Raw genomic sequence first — 22,982 nt, forward strand, 5'->3', positions numbered from 1 at the left:
GTAAAAGTCGATCTTGACTGCGTATGTCGCAGAAAATTTCAACAAAAATTTCCTGTTGCTTATATAAAAAAAATATGGGTTCGGTACTGACAGGAAAATAAAAGAAGACGCCATGTATTGAATGAAGTAAAACTTGGTGATGCTGGTATAAGACTGGAGAATTCGCCAAGAAAATCACTGGCAAATCTTGCCCAGCTAACTAACAATGGCACAGCTAGTCAACAAAGGCATCTTTAATGGACAGAAAACGTGTTCAAACGAACCTGCCACTGCACGTCCCAAGTTCTTTGCCCTATCCGACATTTCTTTATTATGATGAGCTGGAAACCCCCAAGGACCACCTAACCTCATCGGTTGTCCACGACTCTTCTTATTCAGTATCACAGATGATAACAACAAACGGTGTTTCCACTGTTAAACCGGAACCCGTCACTTCCCGTCTCCCGGCAAGAACTGCATAACTCGCCGCCAAGCGCTTCTAGATTTTTTCCGATACGATTAAACTCATCACTACTCCATATAACAACAAAATCAGGTAATCATTTTCAAAAGGGGAGCTGAAAATGTTCCTGCGGTACATGCACACATCATCTACACCGTTTAAATAGGTTGAAATTAGCCCGAAAACGTTCTTCCTGAGGAATTTCCAAAATTACTCTTCACATGTTTTCCTTCAACTCTTCTTTTTATGGGGCCCGTTCTGTCCTTCAAATTACCCCACGAATAAAAGCCGCATGGGGGTAAGATCAGGCGAACGCCCCCTCCAAAGTCATCAAGGAATCGTCCACTGTGTGGGTAGATTCCGAAACTTCTGACGCGCCTGTCAGAATTGTTTCCGCGTAGAATATGGGCCCAACAATTCGTTCGGCATTCGATGCGCATCACAAGCCAACTTTTACGTCATGCAGAATAAATGTAGACTGACAGAACTCCACCACCGATTATCTGGAAGCAAAACATGTCCGTGGATGCTGACGATTTCAAGATGCCGGTCTCTTGTGCACGGATTAAATGATTTATGTGGTGTGCGTTCTGACCTTGTCCAAATAAACCTACCTGTTGTGCTTGAAATTGTGATCCCGGGAAATTTACAACATTTTCTCCGACACTTTCTAACGGAACGACATTTCACGTACTACTCGTACACAAAACAACAGCACGTCGAATATCTAATCATATACACACCAACAATAACCAACACTCAAACGAAGTTGTGCGAATAATTTTGACAACAGTTGCGCCTAGGGCTTGGCGAAGTCATTTGGCTCTTAACGGGGTCAAAGTGACGGCTACGTTCCGAGTTATCAGGTAACCCTAAAGCACCATCCTTCATATCTGGAGGCCGTCTCCTCCATCCACAACCCACCTGATGACACGTCATACGTACAGACAATGGAACCAGCTTACACAGCGCATGCGCTAGGGCACGCTGAAATAACTACAAATGCGAGCGAATTAAAGTCAGAACTTCAAGGCATGCGCTGACAACGACGAATTTCGTGTTCCAGTGCGTCCTTAAAAGCCCTTTCATTCCTAAAATGTGTTTCCTTTTTTGTGTGTCTTACTGGACACACTTCTCCCGTAATTCACGGAGATTTTACATTCTGAACTTACAAAAAACAATTTTTGTCAATTACGAATGGGGTAAGGCTGAGACAGGAAGCATTCGGTGATCCTTCGTGGAGATACTAATCTGTGAGAGAGAAACGAGTAACCCGCACGCCTTGCAACTGAAATCTGAACCGGAAATCTCCCGAACAGGAAGGAGTACAACAACTCTTCGCCGTAACAATATAATTAGCAGACGGTCACAGTTTGTAGGACCTGTTACTGCCAACAACCTGGTTCAGGGATCGAGGTGTAACTTTACTGCTCATAATTTTACAGTCACAAACTCAGAATAATAGGTTCCGCTCTGGCACTGCTGTTTTAAGCCAACACTTGCGTCAATAACAACCAGGCCCGTACTTACACTTCTCGGGACCCGAGGCGCCAAGCTCTTGCGGGGGGGTCCCTTTAAAGACACCCAACCCCACACCCAAGTTAATTAACAACCATTTTAATAATATTCTCCCATGTACGCCCTGGTTCCCTTCGAGATTTCTAACTAAAACGTATTCTCCCTTGTTTTTATCGCCCTAATATTCAATAAAGATTACACATCATTAAGTGTACTTATATGTATATGACTTTCACTCTAACAGACAAAATTATTTTAAATTTGTCAATAATTTATCCAGCTACTGTAAATCGAGGACGTTAATACCTTAAGATACTTTCCACTACGCACTAATACGAACCGGATACTCTACTGGTATCTATTCCTCTTTATGACATAACAAATTTATACTATTTACATCATTACGTAATTATTTATAAAATTTCAGCTTTCAATTTTACCTTTTACGTAAATTCAACTTGATTCAATCAGAAATTTTTCCCATATGGTTTAGGGAGCATTTTTTCCTTTTTTAAAATTTTTGTATCGGAGGGACCCCCCGCCCCCCTCACGGTGTGCCTCTAATTTCAAAAGTACGACAAAGTGTGCCACAGGAATAAAATGATTGCGTGCAGACTGACTCCGGGTAAGGTCCAATGGCGGGGTTTTTTTGCTGACCATATTTAAGGTAAAAAGAAAATTCTGACACTCCAGGACCGCCAACTTTCTCTAAATTTAGTACTTCGCTACGAACGGTATGTTGTCAAAGACGTACGAATTATGGCGGGGGGGGGGGACAAAGTTCGTGTGTTAGAGCAACGTGCCAAAGTGAAAATCTCGTCTCTTTCGAGAATCGAGCCCCAGATCTCGGAGTACGTCGCCAGTCACTCGGCTCTTGAAATACAGAGTGTCCCAAGAAAAAGACAAACACAGCAGTAACTTTGGTGGCCGCGTGACAGTTTTCTTTCCAAGGCATGAAAACATGAAATTACAATATGGCAGCGTACCTTGGCATTGAGTATCCTGGTTTTCTTGCCATCCATCTGAATTATAAGTTTGGCTTCCATATCTCGTTCCCTAAAACCCAAAAAGACAACAGTGAACAAGTACACGATACTTCTCGTACTCAAAACAGTTGTGGTTCTGAACCGTACAGTGGACAATTTTCCAAGGTAATCAATTAGATCAAACGCAGTGTATATTTCTGTTACAATACATTGTCTAGGAATAAAGGGATTTTTAGTTGATACAATAATATACACGTTTCTTTCAATAAGTACTCCAGACCACAATAACGACAAGGAAGTTGCATGGTTTATTTCAACTGACAATTCCCTACTACTTCCGGTTCTAGAGTGATATAAATAGAGAAATTATCATCGCATAGCCCTCCAAATTACTTTCATTATTATGTATTTTCATAACTCATAATTTATAGGAATTACACGCCAATACAACTCTCATTAAATGTTTTATTACAAACTCCTATAAGCCTCTGATATATTTTTTAAATTATAAAAACTACGATAGAAAATGTGTAATGCTTCTTTTAAATACGTAAGGTGAGACTATCATGAATCATAACTTATAACAGTTATAAGTATTTGTTATAGTGACCCTTTTTAATGCAGTAATTCCACTCTGCTAAAAGTGTCAGAACGTTCAGGCACTAAGACACTTCTTACACATACAAAGTCATAAAATTTACAGGCATGATTTTGACCTAAGCCCACACCAAGTTCCACACGCCCGGTTGCAATGGATCATTAGTTTTAAGCTAAACATGCATTTCACATGGCAGCCATGTTGTGTTCTACGTTGCGCAGGCAGCCATGTTGTGTTCTACGTTGCGCAAGAAACAATTGCCTAAAGAAAAGTATAATTTTTTCCAAGACATATTATCACACAAAAATTTTAGGACCCATTATCAAATAAAAGTGGTATTCAGAAGTTTTCACTTTCGATATCTTCGTATTCCTGATAAGTATTCAGAAGTGCAAATGGCGCGGTGTCCAGACCCAGTATCATGTCAGCAGGCTTTAAAATCTGAGGTCACAGGCTATCTGTTTCTTCCCGGAAAACTAATCTCAACTGCTCAATGGCAAAAGCGAGCTTTACATTATGCAATTATGTGAACAGTCAAAATAGTTGATACTGATCCGCACAAAATCCTCTTGTTTGTACAATAAGTACCTACACACGATGTGAAAATCGCAATGCTGAGATGCAATTAGTGCTCGGAGAATAATCGAACAAGTAAAGACGCTCTGGTACTTAAAGCCTGGGGGTCAAAACGCTGGACCAATACCTCAGTTTTCGGATGCAGGGCAGACAAACCAAGCAATAAAAATGGCCACATGGATTATTGAAGGAATTACAGGGAAATTTAAGTAAATAATAGAGGAAATTTACGAAATGGGCTGACATTATAGCCCTAACTCAAACGAAGAAAAAAGTACGGGTATGGAATAAATAAAAGAATACATAAACTTGTATAGTGAAGTCCCAAACGAGGAAAAGTTGTGAAAGGAGTATCCCTGCTTATAAAGAAAAACATATAATTAAAATTTACATGACCTTTTTAGATGCAAGAGTATTTATTGAAGACCGCTGTCTTCAGGGTTGTTTTGCTGTGTAGTCTAGTAGAAGTTTATGGACGTCTCATCGCCCTGATGATGGAGGCAGTATGACCTCTGAAACGTCCGTAAACTTCTACCAGACTACACGGCGCGACAACCCAGAAGACAGATATCTTCAGACTCGTGGCTGTTAAAACCTCAAATCCTGGTGTGTAACAAGGAAAAGAAACTTTCTTGCCATACTTGGAGATTTCAAAACACCAGAAAAACTGACTCAAAAGCTGGAAATAGTAATGCAGAGAAACCTTAATCCTATGACACAAGTTTGTTCAAATGAAAGTACTTACAATACAAACGTCAATGAAAACAAATTATAAAATGTAAGTCTGAGATGTTATTAACCACAAATCCAGCAACAAACCAAATTTTCATTACATAATTCTGAATACTTTAATAGAAAAACTGGAATTCAAATCAGTCTCTTCTTAGAGTAATAAGCTGTGAACATGTGAAGTGGATCAGAACACAGTTCAATGTGGGATTCTCTATTCCATAAAAACTAGAAATTCATTCACCAATTTAATAACTGCTCAACAAAGAGCCTACGGAGTTAGCCAGTTAGTTACTATGTTGACAGAAAACATTTATTATAAAATTCACTATCAACAAAATTACCTTCAATACCCTGTCAATAAATTAAACAAAGAAAACATTTGCCAACAATAAAAAAGCATGGAATCGTGCCACCCACCTAATCAGACAAGAGGAACACATCATCTATTTCCTAGTAAAATAAATTCCTCTCTAAAGTAGATGTGAGCCAGAAGGAATTATTTCATCTTTCATTAAAACTATTTGCTGTTAATGGATAAACGTTTTGGTTTGAGAAGCAGCTTCTTGTGTGATGTTATCCCTACATAGTACACACCTTCCTTACAGACTTAACGACTCGCAAATTCTCTATGAAAATCATGTCTGAATCTGCAAGAATGTTTGAATTTCCACTACATTAAAACTACAATAGTTCACTTCGGTGCTATAAGTCCAAAGGCTCACACTCCAAACACTGGCTAGTAGTACGCCTCATTACTTGCCAGACTACTAAAATGGGAGGAATATAAAAAGTGTGTTCTGATACATGACTCAGCAATGATTAATATTATGATTATAACTCAAAATAATTATTAGCACTACCACTACAACAATGTGGTGAAATTCTTTGGGACTTTGTCACATAAACTGAACTAAATTTTTGACCAGGATCTGCCACTTGCCCATCCCTGTCTCATCTATATAAACATACCAGGCCACAGAAACCAGCACAGCCCAATGATAAGACTGTAATGACCCAACTTGAGCATATCAGTCACCTTACATTCATTTCTTATGTCCAATGCCCTTGTATCTATTACTTAAACTGGCTCTCATAAATAACCTCACCTTTTACATTGGAATTACATGGATACAGAAGTGATTTCTGTGGCCAGAAGACTGGATTCCAATCAAAATACATGGGCACTGCTTTATGAAATAAATTCCAGTCATAACGACAAAACTAAGATTGTAATTTACAATTTTTGATTCTCTAATGTACATTATGAATACTGTTTCAAATTTAACCTGAAGCTGCAATTAACTGTCGAGAGGTCAACATCACGTAGCTTATCCTTGTTAAGTACAAATAATCGATATGACAGCCACTACTAACGAGCTGTAACATTCATTAATGTAATTGTAACTGGGTGATGAGGGCAGTTTTCAATTATTGACACTTAATGTTTTGCAGACTGGCAACTTTAAGAATTATTGTCAAGCAACTTTAAACCAGCCGGGAAGCGCTTTGTCTGCGAAGAGGCACTTACAATTTCATGCCTGTAAGGTTAATTTAAAACTGACAGCTACGACGAAGTTGCAACAAGAGATTAAACAACTACCTACCTTTGGTTGAAGGGACGAACTCGTACAGCCACTTTCACGGAAGCCATTTTCTTCACAGTTCAAAGCATTACTATAAATTATTAAATCACATTAAACATAGTCTACAAAACCAAGAGCGACAATACACAGCACACTCCCAAACGCCAGCCATTGTATATTATATGACGTCATAGAACATCAGCACAGGTATTTGGATAGATGGAAGAAGTGGGGCCAACGGCGCACTGATTTGCGAGATAATTACAGGCGGCAAAATCGCACTTCTGATGTACATGAAAGTTCTCATATTCTTATAAATTTGTAATGCTCAACCCCTTCAAAATCTGTTATCTCCTCCCAGCCAAGCAAGTCTAATATTGTTTTAATAGGGTTTTATCAATAAACAATTTCTTCCTTTAGATATACCCAATGCCCATTTGTACAGTGCATACATCAGAGCTGCATTATACAATAAAAAACTTAACATAAAATATGAAACGTATTTACATTAATAAATTATAGAATAAGGGAAAAAGATAAAAAGTACAAAGGAGTGAGTAAACAATAAAACATATAAAAATCATTGTAATAAAGATCCTTCTTTAAATCTGCTTAAATGATTGTTTATTTATAAATACAAACAAAATAATAATATCATAAAACATCCATCATATAAATGTTACAAATGGTTTTCATATCAACATTCTCTTCTTTTTCCCAGCTTCAATTTAACATTTTACAAATCACAGACTTAAGCTTGCTTTTCCTCTGCTTACTGCTTTGGGAAAATCCAAACCAAAGACAATAATATTACAATGGAGATTTTTCCATCTGGAACACCCACCAGGGGTGCGATGCAGACACTTAATACACATGTACACTTAGCTTAGCATTGTTCCAATATATCATACAGATATACAGTAGTGCTCATGATATGGGGACTCTCGTGAGCTCTTTTAAGCTGGAATACGATTCATATTTATACAGATTGAAGCCACTTTTATTTTCCAAAACTTATGATTAAAAGTTGCACTGGTATACTATTTGCTTACTCAAATTAACAATGTTGTTCAAGACAAACTATTTGAGCTTTCATGAAATTAAGTTTCACTTCAGCAAATGTGCAGATATTTCACGGCCATCAAAGTATGCCAGTGGAAAAATGCCAATAACAGAGAGATAATTATTTACTATTTAACTTGCGTTCCTTACTAACTCACTGACGCACTTTGACAGCTTTGATACATTTGCCCATTTGAGTCAGACTTGCTCCTTTTAAGGCTTTGAACAGCCACCAGACAAAAGTCCAAACAGTTTACTCATTGTACAAAATACACAATACACATAAACAGAAATTTTGAGATACATCTGAGACATCAGTTTTTAAATATATATATATATCAATTTCATACACTGTTATTTATTTCAAACCCAAACTGACTTTATCCTTTCATACATTATCCATGGATTTTTCTACCCCTGGACCAAAGTTACAAATGTAATGAAAACTGTAATATTAGTTTTCATTCATGAATAAACCTTTTTTCCAATATCAAACATCTTTAATTTTCATAAATGTGTCATGTTCAGAACTATACTTCATTATTAGACAAAAGGTCTGTTTCCATACAAAATCCCTGACTTTTGAAAACTGACAATGCATCACCGAGAAGAGTGGAATAGAAGTATTACAGTTGTCACATTCAACAGCAAAATTACAGTAAAAATGTTCCTCTTCATTAGCTGATGCTGTCCTCAGTTTGATAAGCTAATAAAAGAAAACAATAATCATATTTATAAACATAATCACAACAGAAATGTAAAGAAAGATCATACTATAAAGATAATTTCAATATACTCTGTAATGAAAAGGATGGACAGTCGTCATTCTTAAAACACAGATCATTCACAACAGTTTGTATTTTATAATCAGTAAACCAAACACAACGTAAAGACTAGGAAGTTGAAGCTTCAAACATTTTAAACAGCACAAAAAATAATTATTTTCATTTACGTCATGTGCAGGATAAAACAATTTACTGTTGCAACACACGCACTTCAAGTAAATATTTTATTAATGATTGGAACCAATACATAATGGGAATGTTCTGACTGATGGCTTAGACATTTCCATTACTTGTAGCAATATGAACATTGCATTTATTTATAAGAGGCACTACAGTCAAGTCAGTATTTTGTCATAATGTGCAACTTCAAAACTGATTACACAATTGGGACACCATTAAAGCAGTTTAGACACAGGCGACCCTTTTTATACAGCACCTTGTCATACCACAGAATCTGGTACACCACAGGCACGATCACACCCCTCAGTAGCGAGAGTCTAGTGTAAATGCTGTTTTCGCTTACAATGTGGGCATTAAAACTGTACCCAACCCCTGTTCAGGGTCTACTGCGCGAGTGAGTGTATGAATCTAAAATAAAAATTTACATTTTAAATGAGTAAAATAATTAAATATTCCGTGTTTATCTACATTTTGTTATGAAAATTCCACAAGCCAGACATTTTACTTTAAAGTGGAAATTGTGTGTTTCTAAATATTGTCAAAATATCTATCGAAACATTATTGGGTTACAGTTATTTCAAATATTTATGTTCTTCAGAGCAACTCAACCATTAATATTATTTGTATCTCAGTTACGGTCACTTCTATTATTCTGATATTTATGAAATATACCATTCTAGAAAAAGACCTTCGTAAATAATGTTTAATTGTTTATGGCAATTATGAAGACTATTCAAATTCATCGGGCCCGACTTGTATGATATGACACTCAGCTTCTTCCTAAGTTTAATCTTGTAATGACAATGTTCTCCATTTTTACCTTCACTTTTTAAGAACTTCATTATCTGTGTAATTCATACTACAATGCTCAAAGTTCATACTGTCCATTTCATATGAGAATTTCATTTCTAAGATATGAACACATACATAACTGGCAAGAACGAGATCACCTGTGAAAGAACATGCAAAGAAATGTTCGTTATTTATCATGAACCGTAAAGTAACATAAATGAACGCTAGAACTCTTATAAAGTTTCTGTCACTCTGATACTTGCATTATATTACCTGTTCCACAGGATAATGATCGATGCTTATAAGTAAATACAGTTACGAGTGCTCAGCTGTATATAGTAAACATGATTAAACAGTTTGGAGTTATGTGTACAAGACTTTTAAACTAAAGAATTACCTACTTGATAGTGATTTGGTAAAAGATATTTTTGTATACAAATGTGAATTACAGTAACATATCCTTAACTGCACATTAAGAGATGGTGAATTAAAAAACATTATAAATAATAAATCAACATAAAATTATATCAGAAAAAATTCATATTGATAACAATTCTACATATTGATATATCATGTAATGTCTTGGTAGTATAAAATTATTCTAATTTATTTGAAAGCAATGAAAAGATCACAATTTGGTCAATTGCATAAAATCTGGAAGACAGAGTTTGGTAAGGTACTGGAAGAACAGAATGTATCCCTTCTGCTTCATAAATATGCTACTGAAACAATATCTGTACAGTCACTCTCCAAAATTTCCCAGAATTGAGGTACACTCTCAGCTGTAGGTCCTTGTATCTATCTATCTATCTAGAGACAGAGATCTAGTTTTGTTGTAAGACTCTGGTTGACCTCCGGAAGTGTTTTGTTTAATAATTGCTGTAGACATTGTGCTGGTAAGAGGAGCAATTGCCTTAAGGTGGCGACTGACTTGTAACATTTACTCGTAATGTAACATTCGCGGCGAGCATGTTACATTACACCACAACTGGTGAGGCGTATCGAATGCTCGTTTTGAACGCTCGGCTCGACTGTGCTCATGTGTGCTCCATTCATTTCATTCAATATGTCGGACGTGGAGGTTGTGTTATCTTTGTTTCATTTAATACGCTACTCTTATCTAAAGAACTCGTGAAAGCTCGTACGACGCCGCTCGACTGACTGACTGACTTGTAATGTAACACTCAAAGGGATTCGCGAAAAAACCGACAACACGATGGAGCGCCCGCGAGCGTGAGCGGCTCGCATCGAGCGGCTCCGTTCGCTGTCTTCACTTGTGTAATGCTCGATTTGTAACACGTTACATTACAGGCAAATGTTACAAGTCAGTCGCCACCTCTAGATGAGACAATGACAAGTTGATATTTCACATGTAAACCAAGTCAGTCATTCACAAGTGTTTGTGAGATACACTAATAAACAATGTTGCTCGCTGAGAACTTTATAAAAGGAAATTCATGTTTTTAACATGTGTGTAAGTTGCACTGGCAGTATTTAAATCCACGTACACTAATCAAGTTCTATGTTTAGTATTTACGAAAAAAGAAAATTTGACTACATTCACTTTTAATGTAAAGAGGGGATGGGAAACTGCTAGTAGTTGGTCTGACTGGTCTTGTGTTGGCTAGAAGATAGGGAAAGATTCTTACCAGTGACATTACAGTTACATGAGGGTGATACACAATCCTTACAGGCCTCCTTCACCCATCACAAAGAATTGATTTACTTCATACATTTTTTTACATTCAATAATAACATACTGTGCATGGAAATGTGTAAATATATGATTATATGAGGAAATTCAGGGAAAAAAGTTTGAATAAACAAAATTACTACACCTAGTAAACTATTTTCAACTGTAAATTGCATTCCTTTTACCATTTACTTTCTTTATTTATCAGGACAGATTCCCCCGTTCATTTCCTGCAACATGCATGTAGTTTATTTTCATTTCCTTTTGGTACTGATGTGTCGATAACCGATTCCATAAATAATGTTGACACTGAATATATTCTTGATCTACCATCTTAATTTATTTGTAGTGCATGCAAATATGCTGTACTTCAGCCATCTCTGGTCCAGAGTTACGAATCAAGTCTGGAATTTAAACCACATATTGGAAATAATTATTTAATAATAAGGATTATAATGTATGTGTTTTAAAGGCATCTGTAGCCCACCATAGATACATATAATAACTGCATGATGATACAAATAATATGTTAAATTTATAGCGTAAATGAGTACCATTGTGCTTGGCAAACAAGTGCACTATTAACTATAAAACTTAAGTTACCCACAGGCATGGAAGAAAACAGTAAGAAATTGAATCGTTCATGATTTACAAATCACATTTTTTGTGTCCCAGTTAGTTTAATACTGTAGGCCAGAAATGTTGCCATAATCAGCTGAAGATATGGATATGATTTAGCTCATAACTCACTCACTGATCGCTGTTAAGTCCACTCTGGTGACAAACACAAAAATACTGTTACATAAATGAATAACATCTGCATTCCCACATTTCTCTTTCTCAGTCTTTGCTAGATGGAACATTTTAAAAATGGCAATATATATATATTATATAATAAGTGTGTAAATATTTTAGTAATTTCAGCAAGTATAAAGAGAGAGAGAGAGGGGGGGTGGGGGTGGAGAAATTGACATTGTTTCCCATGTCAATACAACAACAGTCCATATGGACAACTTGGATTAACTTTCTTACAGATATTTCAATTTTAAAATTTACAAAACTGATTTCAAAATCAGTCGCTTACATTTCTTAAGGTGCACAAGCACCTTGTTCACACAGATAATTTCCTTGTCTTTTGACAGTCGTTTAATGAAAACACCAACCAAAGTACTTTGGTACTGTGCTTTCCCTTATCTCTAGGAGTCATCTTTCATGCACATCAGACAGAAATAAGATACAGCTGAAGATTTCTGTCTTCTGGGTTGTTGAGCTGTGTAGTCTGGTAGATGTTAATCAACGTTTCCGAGGTCATACTGCCTCCGTCATCAGGTAAACATCGACCAGACTACACAGCGCAACAACCCAGAAGACAGAAATCTTCATACTCTTACAAGATACAGCTGTTTGTAAATGCTTGGAAATCACTGTTTAGTTACAACATTAAATGAGTTAACCCTTAAAAGGCCAGTGGTAACTATATATACCATCTGCTTTAATAATCAACAACTCTGTATTTTATCCACAATTTTATTTATGGGCTTTTATGATTCTCAGACAAAATAATAATTATTTCCTTAATAGGATTAACCCACTGGTATTTTTAATGGAGACGTGTAGTGTTTTCTTTGTGGTATGGATTGATTTCTTTTAAAAAAAACATTTAGATTAGCTTTGGCTTCAAAGCATTAAACCAATTACTTATTGGTTAAACAAAATGGAAAAAAAAGGAATAAAATATAGATTTGTAGGAAATTCAAAGAATAATAAAAAATTGAGTTATATACTGATGGTATTAAATATTTATACAAATGATCATGTTAACATGATTTTTTTCTAAAGTAAAATGACTTATATTTACACACAGGATGTTTAGTTCTAGTCTAGATAATAATTATGTATAAATACTGTATACTGATTCACAATTACAGCTATGCTCATGTTATATTAGCATAAAATGTCAAATTATTTGGTATGCCCTAGCAATTTAAATAGGAAACACACCTACAGTTTCTTGCTGTATTTGTACACTGCATTCATGTTACACATCCTGTATTTACATTCTGAATTGTTGCAAAACATGCTCCCACTTTGGACCACTGAAAATTCTTTTTCTTAACGAGACAAGTATTAACCATAGCCATGTGGACAGAACATGATTTTGATTTTTATTCAACAGATTAAATGGCTGTCCGTATCACCACCGATTAAACTGGATGATAATATGTATAAAAAGTCTGGAAAGAAAAGAAATAAAGCCATGATCACTAATAATTACCAACCTTTTACGACATATCTGGCCACAGAGTAATATGATACTGATGTAAACACTTCATCTTTTCAAATGTCCACAGTCAATGATAAAACAAGTATTTTTTTATAACTCAGTCATACATCTTGTTGCGAGCATCACATTGCACAGCGAGGATAAGAATGTGGCACAGATAATTATTCAGTACCACGCACGCATACATAATGACTAGGCAAATTGTTTACAGTGCTGTCAGATTTCAAATTCCCACCAAGAACATCTTCGTTATACTTCTGCAGACTGAATAAGTGTCCCGATAATCCTTCCAACTGTACCTGTTAAACAATAATCAACTTCTTCACGTCAATACAGCAGACACTGACAATTGTGATACAATTATATCTCAAGATTGTTTCCAACTTCATTTCCAATGACACGTCCAAGGAGACAGTGTAAGCGTGAATATAATGCTGACTAGTTGACTTGCCTTCTTTGTGAACGTCCCAATTTTAAAAATACTAACTTTAACTTGCAACAGAATCTATGACAGGCACAGGTTTGTGCAAAATGCTAACTGGTCGACTAGAGGTACCACTTCGCTTTTTTGCGTTGTTGTCTCTACGTCTCACTTGCTGAGGGGACTGCTGGAGAACTTCAGTGTATTCCCGAATCAGATTAGCAATCTGGAATGCCTGGAAGCAATGATACAGTACTGAACAGATAACATCATCCAAATAATTTATATCTTAATTGCGTCATGTTTGTGTTTTATTGATACAATATTTTTATTTTCCGTCTATACACAAACTTAAAATAATGTTGTTTAAAATTATAACATTCTCAGTAGACACCGCATCTTGTTACATTTTTTGTATCGACGACATGTTTCAATGTGTATCTCATCATCATCAGGTCTATCAATTTTAATATATTTTAAAAACTGTTGTACATTTTGCGTTGCGTTTATTGATTATTTTAATTTGTTTAATTTTAAGTTTTTTGTCTCTTCCTTTTGATTTGGAGGTTGTACTTGGATGTTTTATAACGGGTTGTAATTGATCAAAACTTAAAATTAAACAAATTAAAATAATCAATAAACGCAACGCAAAATGTACAACAGTTTTTAAAATATATTAAAATTGATAGACCTGATGATGATGAGATACACATTGAAACATGTCGTCGATACAAAAAATGTAACAAGATGCGGTGTCTACTGAGAATGTTATAATTTTAAACAACATTATTTTAAGTTTGTGTATAGACGGAAAATAAAAATATTGTATCATCCAAATAATTCACAAATCAAAGAAACTCAGGGCGTGCTAATTATCTGACCTTCAGTGTTTTAATTAACTGTTTGATTCTTGTATTATTTTATGATGCTATTTCAAATGCATATGTTATACAGGATCAAATGAAATATGAAGAGGATCATGAATGGTGAGTAGGAATAAGTTATCATAGCCTATTTCAAGGTACTGTCACGGCATTCCCTTTGCAAGATTAAAGAAAGCCACTGACAGCCCAGTCAAAACTTTAACTGAAAACAAGTCTAAAACGTTACAACTTTGCCAATTTTCTTGGTTACCGTGTGTTGTAAAATGTAAAGTAATTCCTAAACCAAAGCATTACACAGTGATAGCATCGGTTGGGATGTGGAGGTAGAAATCTGCATAAAAATTCTGAAGTTTTAATATCAAATTCAGTGAAGATGCCAAATCAATAGAGATAGTTTATTTTTTTAACTTTTCTCTCTAGAAATAAAAATAATTCTACACTGACATGTTTAGAAACAAGCTTGTTAAGTGCAATATGGCCGAATGATTTGTCTGTGTAGTTGACCGCATCAAGAAAGTGCAGAATAGTTCTTCACTTATCCGATGACATTATCACAGCTTCTACAATCGTCAAAGAAAAATACATACTTGAGATGTGGTGAGAATGACTTTACTCTGTTTCTTCTCACTGCCAGTGATAATCATGAGGCAGTTTAGAGCAGGACTGTAGCTTAGGATGCTATCATACTCGTAAGTGCAAAGAGCATTACGAGACCGATGCTCCAAGAGATGCAGGCCATCCTGATCGACCGCAAGCCACAGAACACGCGGCCAATTGGATGTGAAAGATTGCTGAAAAAAAAAGCCAGCATATTAACAGAGAATTGACTTTAACCCCTTGTGATCCACTGTTGACAGGAAGCACAAACACAGGGGAGCAATGGTACAGGAACATTTATAAATCTTTTTAGCATAAATTTTCCAAGTAGTTTTATGACACGGTAAAACACTGAAATCTCACTGGTGTATTCAAGCCAGCTCTGGTGCTTCATTTAGTGCATATATAAATCTATTTATTTATTTATTTAGTGTTCTGTCTGACGACAGGTCCATATGAACAGGATCCTTCCATCCTTTTCTCGGACTGGGACCTGTTCATATACGTTCTTGGCAGATGATCCAGAAGTGGTTTGCCATTGCCTTCTTCTGTGTGTGAATGGAGTAATTGTTGGGACGCCACGGAGGAAAACTCCGTGTTGCCTAGACCACGGCCTTGCCCAACACAAGTTATAAATTCGGGCACCGCCGGGAATCGAATCCGAGACCCCCAGGATTACAAGGCCAGCGTTCTAACCGGATCCTTCCATCCTTTTCTCGGACTGGGACCTGTTCATATACGTTCTTGGCAGATGATCCAGAAGTGGTTTGCCATTGCCTTCTTCTGTGTGTGAATGGAGTAATTGTTGGGATGCCACGGAGGAAAACTCCGTGTTGCCTAGACCACGGCCTTGCCCAACACAAGTTATAAATTCGGGCAGTCATGGCCTAATTTAAGGTACTATCCCAGCATTTGCCTGGAAGGACCGAAGAAAAACCACGAAAAACCCCAGTCGGGACAGCCGGTCCACGGGCCAAGATTTGAACCCGGGGCCTCCCAAATACTAGATTTCACATTCCAATTCTTGTTTGCATATAATCTGATATTATCATCGAAGAAACTAATAGCACAAAATGGAACAATAAGTTAAGTGAAAATGTACTAAACGTTCTGGGACATGAGAGAGATATAAATAAAAGTTGTCTTACCATTACATCATATATGGTAGCCCTATGCAGTGGCCAACTTTGAATAAGATTCAGGAAAGCTTTCTTTGCTTCAGCAGATGTCATTCCACGCAGGCTCTGATGGTGTAATGCTACACCGTCATGTGGTATGTTAGGAACAAATCTTGGTGGTAAACAATGGCTAGCTATAGGTCGGTAGTCTTCCAACATATCGCCACAGTCTCCCAACTCCAACTGAGCCTGCAGAGCTGCGAGCATCACCTGCAATACACAGTAAATGGTGTGTTTCAATATGGACATCAGGTGATCAATATATATGAGATTATTCCTTATTTCATTATCTTGTTCTAGTATCCCAGGAATGTCTGTAGGGATGCGCAACAGATCTTAATATGACGACTCAGGCAGTGAGTTTTCTTAGTAACACCCCCCTGAAAATTTGTAAGAAATCTGGAATATTTAAAATAGTTCTTTTTATGACACCACTCTGTCTTTGTAATCCCACACAATATCAAAATCAGACTGAAATATCTAAAGATGCTTCAAAATGTCCCTATTTACATCATTATCCTTTTCACAAGATACACACTTCATTTCCTTGTTATTTCATCGATATATTAATATCCTACCAGGGTACCAATAGTTTAAAACAAAATATCTGTGAGTCTAACAGAATAATAATAGAAAAAATCCAACTCCTTTGAGGATCTGCATGTGCCACAGTCGAGATTCAAACTGAGCATCTCCTGAATACAAGTCAGAATCATTATCACCTGAGGCAACTTTCTTACTTGGCTCAGTATTAGAGGTTTTATCTCTTTTCACATATTCATCTGGTTTCCCTCAGTTGAAATACATAATTTAACATTTCTTCCTTATCTTACATATTAATTATTTCATCCCACTTGGGGGGGTCTCATTCCAGAAGGAACAGAATGCTCTTCCAAGGCTGGCTTTTCCCTGCAAAGCAATTCTGATGTGTGCTATACATTACCTTAAAATAAGTCTCTCAGCACCAAAGCGGCACAAATGCTCCTGTTTAAGTCTGAATGGGTTAGGCCACTTTTTGTTAATAAACTGCCAGTCATTCATATGGCTACATAAATGAGTGTTGTGGGGTGCTTTGAGCCATGCCCCGTGGTTTTTATTTACCTTCCCATGATGTTCCATGAACCTTGACAGCTCACCAAGTGTCTGGCTTCACCTATTGCAGAGTTCACGCAGTCTATGTCTGACTTTGGCCCAGGTGCGGGTACGTTACACTGGGTTTTCAACGGGCTGAATGGTCTAGTTTGAAATTATGTTTTGGTTATACTGGGGGACTTATTTGTTAGCCTGAGCTCACGTCAAGTCTGGCATTTGAAACATTTTATATGTTTTCCTTACATTCTTTAGATTGTCTCTTTTATCAACCTTGCTTCATACCAGAAGGACCAATGCCACTAATTGAAGTGTCCTATGGCATGAAAAGTGTCTTTTTAAAAGGTAATAAAACTGACCTCCACAGAAATATGACCCAAAAGTCAACATTTCTCTCTACTGAACTACCAGTACTGTAGTTAAACCAATTACAGAAGCTATTTTAGACTTACAGCCTCATTTTCTGTAACAGGAAACCTGTCTGATCTCAGACCATGCAGAACTTGGTGATAAAGCAGTTCTTTCTCCACTGTATCATCCAAATCCATGTACTGATCAAGGAACAAATGTTTCTTGAAGAGGAAGAAGTGATGCTGGCGACGGCAGGTTGCAGTACCAGATGCCTGGCTCGCTGCGGCACTTGCCGAACGATATCGTTCCCACTTTGACATCACATCTGCCACCTTCTCTTCCGGTACGAGGCTGCGTTCCGAGTTGCCCAGAACTTCGTAAATAGCATAACCTGGACGAGAAGACGACGGAAACAGAAGTCATATACCAAAGTATATTTGTGCTGTACCATCCTTTGCAGTAAAAATTAACCAACACATGTACTACTAAAGCCTCTTAATTTACAGTGTGGTTCTGCTGTCAAGTTGAAGCAGTTTAATACATGACAATAATACTTGAATTCTAATAGTAACAGATAATGCACCTAACATGATTAATTCTAACTGAAACACACAGTGTACATATATTAAGTAAGCAGCCACAGAAATCTACAAGGGGTGGTCCTCCAACTCTGTAATAGGCGAAGGGCTAAAAACTCCTCATAGCAAAAAGCCAGCATATCACGAGTCTCATACTTGGATGGGTAGCTCCTGTGAGAACAGTGACGAAACTACAAGTTCAATGAAAGGTGAGGGATTTATGGAGTAGCTGAGTGACCATTAGCTTCTCTAAAAGGACTCCATGGAGCTAGAGAAGTCAGTTAGAGAAAAGTACAGTACAGAATAGTTACCGATCACAGAAGCTTACCCATGGCTGTTTCACGAAGACCTATCTTGTTTCTTACTATCTCCATGACATCTTTAGCAGTAGCAGATGGGTGGAACTCAACGGCATGATATTGGCCGTCCATGAAATGAAATCTTGCGTAGATGGGACGCCTGTTAATGGTGCACATTATCTCTTCATGGGATGGTGGCCATTGCCGCCGGCGTGTGCCTTGAGTCTTATATAAGCACTGGGAGAGAAAGCAACTACAATTAGAAAGCAAGCAATTCTAAGCAATGAAAGACACTCTTTGCTGTGATACAAAATATCTTAAAACACACACCTGTTCTTTTTTTAAAAAAAATTCTGAAAATGCACTTGAAATGACCAATGCAGTGTGTAAGTTGTACTGCATCTGGTGACAGCGTGTGTGTGTGTGCGCGTGCGTGTTGTATGTGAGTGTTCATACCCCAGTAGCATTGAATCAATGCAACCTTTGACACATTTATCAATCAACTGCCCTAATAAACACACTTAAAAACATTTGGCAATGAGAAGGAATATAGAAAATGCTTAGAAAGATGGAACAGACCGCAATTCATGCTAGAGTAAATAATTTTTCTCGTATTAAAAATATATTAAAATTGGCCGTCAATCACAATATAAGATAATTAAAAGATTAAAATATCATTTTACGTTCCTTATCGAGTACTCGATTTACATGTGGAACATTTACGACATGTTTCGGCTATATATAGCTGTCATCAGGTGTTATATTATAAACTTTTTAACTGAATTACTGATTTTTACTGATATTTAATGAATCGATATGGAACATCAATGATATTTTATTATCTTAATTATAAGAAATTTTAAATATTGTGATAAGACGGATTAAAATAAATAATTCTTTTAATTATCTTATATTGTGATTGACGGCCAATTTTAATATATTTTTAATACTTATAAATCACAATATGACGCATCTACAATATCTTAATTTTTCTCGTATAAATCACTGATTAAATTGAAAATAATTTCTACCTACTTTAGAGGCCAGTTTCATTGCATCCTACTACACCTTGATTATATCATTGCCATAGTGTAGAAGCCTGATAAAACTAAACAGGCAGTAGTTTCTTTCATCGTTATTCTTGCTTTTCTTTATCCCTCCCTCCTTTCTCCCTTCTCCCTTTTCCATTACTTTAATTCATTCATTCTAGAGTCACTTGTCTTCCCCTTCCTTTACTTTATCCCTTTTGTATCTTCATCTTCTTCCCTTCTTCCTTTAGTATTACTCTCCCATCCCTTTATCATAGTTCCTTATCACCCTTCCTTGCCACTATATCACACTTTTTACTTCACAAATCATGCCATATTGTCTATTAACCATTTATGTGAATATACCACACTTATTTTAAACCTCACATTATACACAATTATACCCACATTTTATAACATGATAATACACAATATCCATTTCACAGAACTATTCTACTCGAGAAAATCAGTCTTGCAAAACCAAAGCCTGTCTGAAAAATCAGCGTACTCTATGGGGTACTGTACAGAACATTTGACCATCTAGCGCCACTGCTGACAAATTTATGTCAGCTAACGTAAGAGGAAAGTCACATCTCATCTTTGAAAAAAAAAGTTTCAACGACTGTAAACAAACAAAAATGGCTTTTATATTCTTATATCCCATAATTTCAGTCTGTTGCTTCTATCATAAATACACCGTTGTAGATATGCACCTTTTCTGCAAATCGAGCGTATTTGCCTTCCTCAGTGACGTAGTCACTGGCACATCGTTTGAGATGCGCAATGAGGTACTTGCGGACAGTCTTCTGCGGCGGAAGGATCACGGAACAAGCCAGTGAGAGTAATGCCCAGTGACGTAAGTTGACCCTGGAGTTCGGGTCCGGATGATCAGTTGTTTGCTTCACGAGTTGCAGGTAGAGTTCATTGAGTAGTGGCTCTTTACGCATGCACCGTTCCATAATCGACTGGATCAGGTTAACGTGCTCATCCTCTACTCTGCGAATTGCATCACCTGTTAAACAAACGTTTTATTTAATCTGCCTAATTAACATAAAAGCAGGTTCATTGAAAAAGGAGATGAAAAGAAAAGATCACTTGGGAGACTTAAGTGTAGATGGGAGGATAATATTAAAATTATAAAAAAGAAAAGAAATAAAGTATGGACTAGATTAAACTGGCAATATGAATATTAAACTAAACCTTCAAGATCTGTAACAGATGGGTAATTTCTTGACCATCTGATACACTATTAAGTTCCCAGAAGTACCTTACACCTTGGACTTAGTTAATTTACATAAACTAGATTTATGTGAAACAGTCTTTGACTATGTAAAATTTGAGGTTCGCTTGTCAGTTCAGGTAATCTTGGTTGCAATGTCGTAGAAAGATGTCACATGTCATTACGATCCAAAAGACCAACACTGAAACATTCGTCAGATCTCAGCTTCTCACAGTGGTGAGTACGAAGATGATAGTCTTCTGGATATTAAGCTGTGCAATCCTGTACAAACTGACAGGCTGCCTCCATCGTCAGGGCGGTAAGTCATTGTGCCGATGATGGAGGCAGTAAGCATTCTGAACTATCAGTCAACTTCTACACTGTTACAAAATATAGACAAAGACTATTGTGAGGATATGATTGGCTGGACATATAGCCCAAAAACAGAAACTAAAATTTAATAATGATTTTTTTACCAGTTAATTCTCTCCCCCCCCCTCCCCATCCTAAATGACCCATTAATGAAATTTTCCATTAAATTTTTAAACATATTCCCTTAAAGATTTCCGTCTTCTGGGTTGTTGCGCTGTGTAGTCTGGTCGATGTTAACCAACGTTTCAGAGGTCATACTGCCTCCGTCATCGCCCTGATGATGGAGGCAGTATGACCTCTGAAACGTTGATAAACATCGACCAGACTACACAGCACAACAACCCAGAAGACAGAAATCTTCATACTCTGATGATGGAGGCAGTATGACCTCTGAAACGTTAGAAAACATCGACCAGACTACACAGCGCAACAACCCAGAAGACGGAAATCTTCATACTCTGATGACGGAGGCAGTATGACCTCTGAAACGTTAGAAAACATCGACCAGACTACACAGCGCAACAACCCAGAAGACGGAAATCTTCATACTCACCGCTGTGAGAAACTCAAGTCTTACATATTCCCTTAATTCTGTAAAGCCTTTCAAGTAACAATGTGCGACAGAATAACAGAGAACAAGACCTGTTGCTTACCATCTTGCCCAAGGCCAGCATACGTAAGGATACTCTGGAAAACCTGCAAGGCCACCTGCTCATCAACCTCTGGCATCTTGCTAAGGCTCTGGGGAATCGCCTGCCGACTGAATGCCCAGTATGCATATGGGAAGCCCTTGTATGTCTCCCCGTGATCCGTGCTTGATCCGTGTTCCTGACGGAGTTTCTCCAACCGGTGCTTGCTCAACCTAATATCAGCAGAAAAAATATGTCGTTTAAATATGGAACCTTATTCAGTGAAAGTAACGTCACCAATAATCAGACAAATTTTGTCATTATTTCGTTTCTGTATCTACTACGAGCTTCAACTTTATTTCTCCAATGATGCAGAACAATTTTGTTAACTGGAAATTGTACAAACTGAGCATAGTTTTGGGCTTTTGAATAGTCAAAATTTTATGGGTCTGACCAATGAACCCTTTCCAGTAAAATACCAAATCAAACTTGACACCTCATTTTGCTCTACTTCATCCACTACCGATGCAACAATCACACTGAATATATTTATTTATTTATTATTATTATTTTTTTTTTTGGTGTTCTGTGTGAGGACAGGTCCATATGAACAGGATCCTTCCATCCTTTTCTCGGACTGGGACCTGTTCATATACGTTCTTGGCAGATGATCCAGAAGTGGTTTGCCATTGCCTTCTTCTGTGTGTGAATGGAGTAATTGTTGGGATGCCACGGAGGAAAACTCCGTGTTGCCTAGACCACGGCCTTGCCCAACACAAGTTATAAATTCGGGCACCGCCGGGAATCGAACCCGAGACCACAGGATTACAAGGCCAGCGTTCTAACCGCTAGATCACCGTGGAGGTCTCAATACTGTATAACATCAAAATCCCTTATTCACACAGTAAGAACAGTACTTACCTTCTTAATGTGTTTCTCAAGAAACCTCCACCTGTATCTTGTGGCTTTCTTAAAGTATCACTATCCACAAGAGTGCGACGGCAATTTACCAAGTTATGGTAAAGGCGTATTCTATCCTCATTAGTTATTGCCTTCACCTGTGAATTACAGGAAAATAAAACTGTTCAGTTACTAAATTATTTATA

At 37.0% G+C, this 22,982-nt stretch overlaps 2 protein-coding genes across 12 annotated transcripts in view; both read right to left on the reverse strand.

The window, feature by feature from the left end:
- Positions 1–6,629, reverse strand: part of Klp98A (kinesin-like protein 98A) — a 40,602-nt gene extending 33,973 nt beyond the window's left edge. For 3 of the 7 annotated variants that reach the window (XM_087348349.1, XM_087348342.1, XM_087348344.1), the window contains exons 1-2: positions 6,457–6,629; positions 2,947–3,016 (exon numbers count right to left, since the gene is read on the reverse strand). In XM_087348349.1, coding sequence (XP_087204475.1) covers positions 2,947–3,016; positions 6,457–6,503 — 117 coding nt within the window. In that variant the 5' untranslated portion in view covers positions 6,504–6,629. Of the gene's footprint in view, positions 1–263; positions 1,016–1,056; positions 1,355–2,946; positions 3,017–6,456 lie in introns of those variants that run through there. The other 4 variants (XM_087348347.1, XM_087348343.1, XM_087348345.1 and 1 more) reach the window with 4 other exon arrangements.
- Positions 6,630–7,042: 413 nt separating this feature from the next.
- Positions 7,043–22,982, reverse strand: part of Myo81F (unconventional myosin 81F) — a 164,520-nt gene continuing 148,580 nt past the window's right edge. For all 5 annotated transcript variants that reach the window (XM_087348356.1, XM_022064340.2, XM_087348355.1 and 2 more), the window contains 8 exons: positions 22,798–22,934; positions 21,901–22,109; positions 20,370–20,668; positions 18,658–18,865; positions 17,853–18,142; positions 16,282–16,521; positions 15,124–15,327; positions 7,043–13,887 (listed from right to left, as the gene is read on the reverse strand). In XM_087348356.1, the coding sequence (XP_087204482.1) occupies positions 13,720–13,887; positions 15,124–15,327; positions 16,282–16,521; positions 17,853–18,142; positions 18,658–18,865; positions 20,370–20,668; positions 21,901–22,109; positions 22,798–22,934 (1,755 nt within the window). In that variant the 3' untranslated portion in view covers positions 7,043–13,719. The remainder of the gene's footprint in view (positions 13,888–15,123; positions 15,328–16,281; positions 16,522–17,852; positions 18,143–18,657; positions 18,866–20,369; positions 20,669–21,900; positions 22,110–22,797; positions 22,935–22,982) is intronic.

This window comes from Zootermopsis nevadensis, unplaced genomic scaffold (assembly GCF_977971745.1).
Source record: "Zootermopsis nevadensis isolate Lab colony 2312 unplaced genomic scaffold, Znev_1.0 Znev_ptg000013l, whole genome shotgun sequence".
Classification (NCBI taxonomy): domain Eukaryota; kingdom Metazoa; phylum Arthropoda; class Insecta; order Blattodea; family Termopsidae; genus Zootermopsis; species Zootermopsis nevadensis.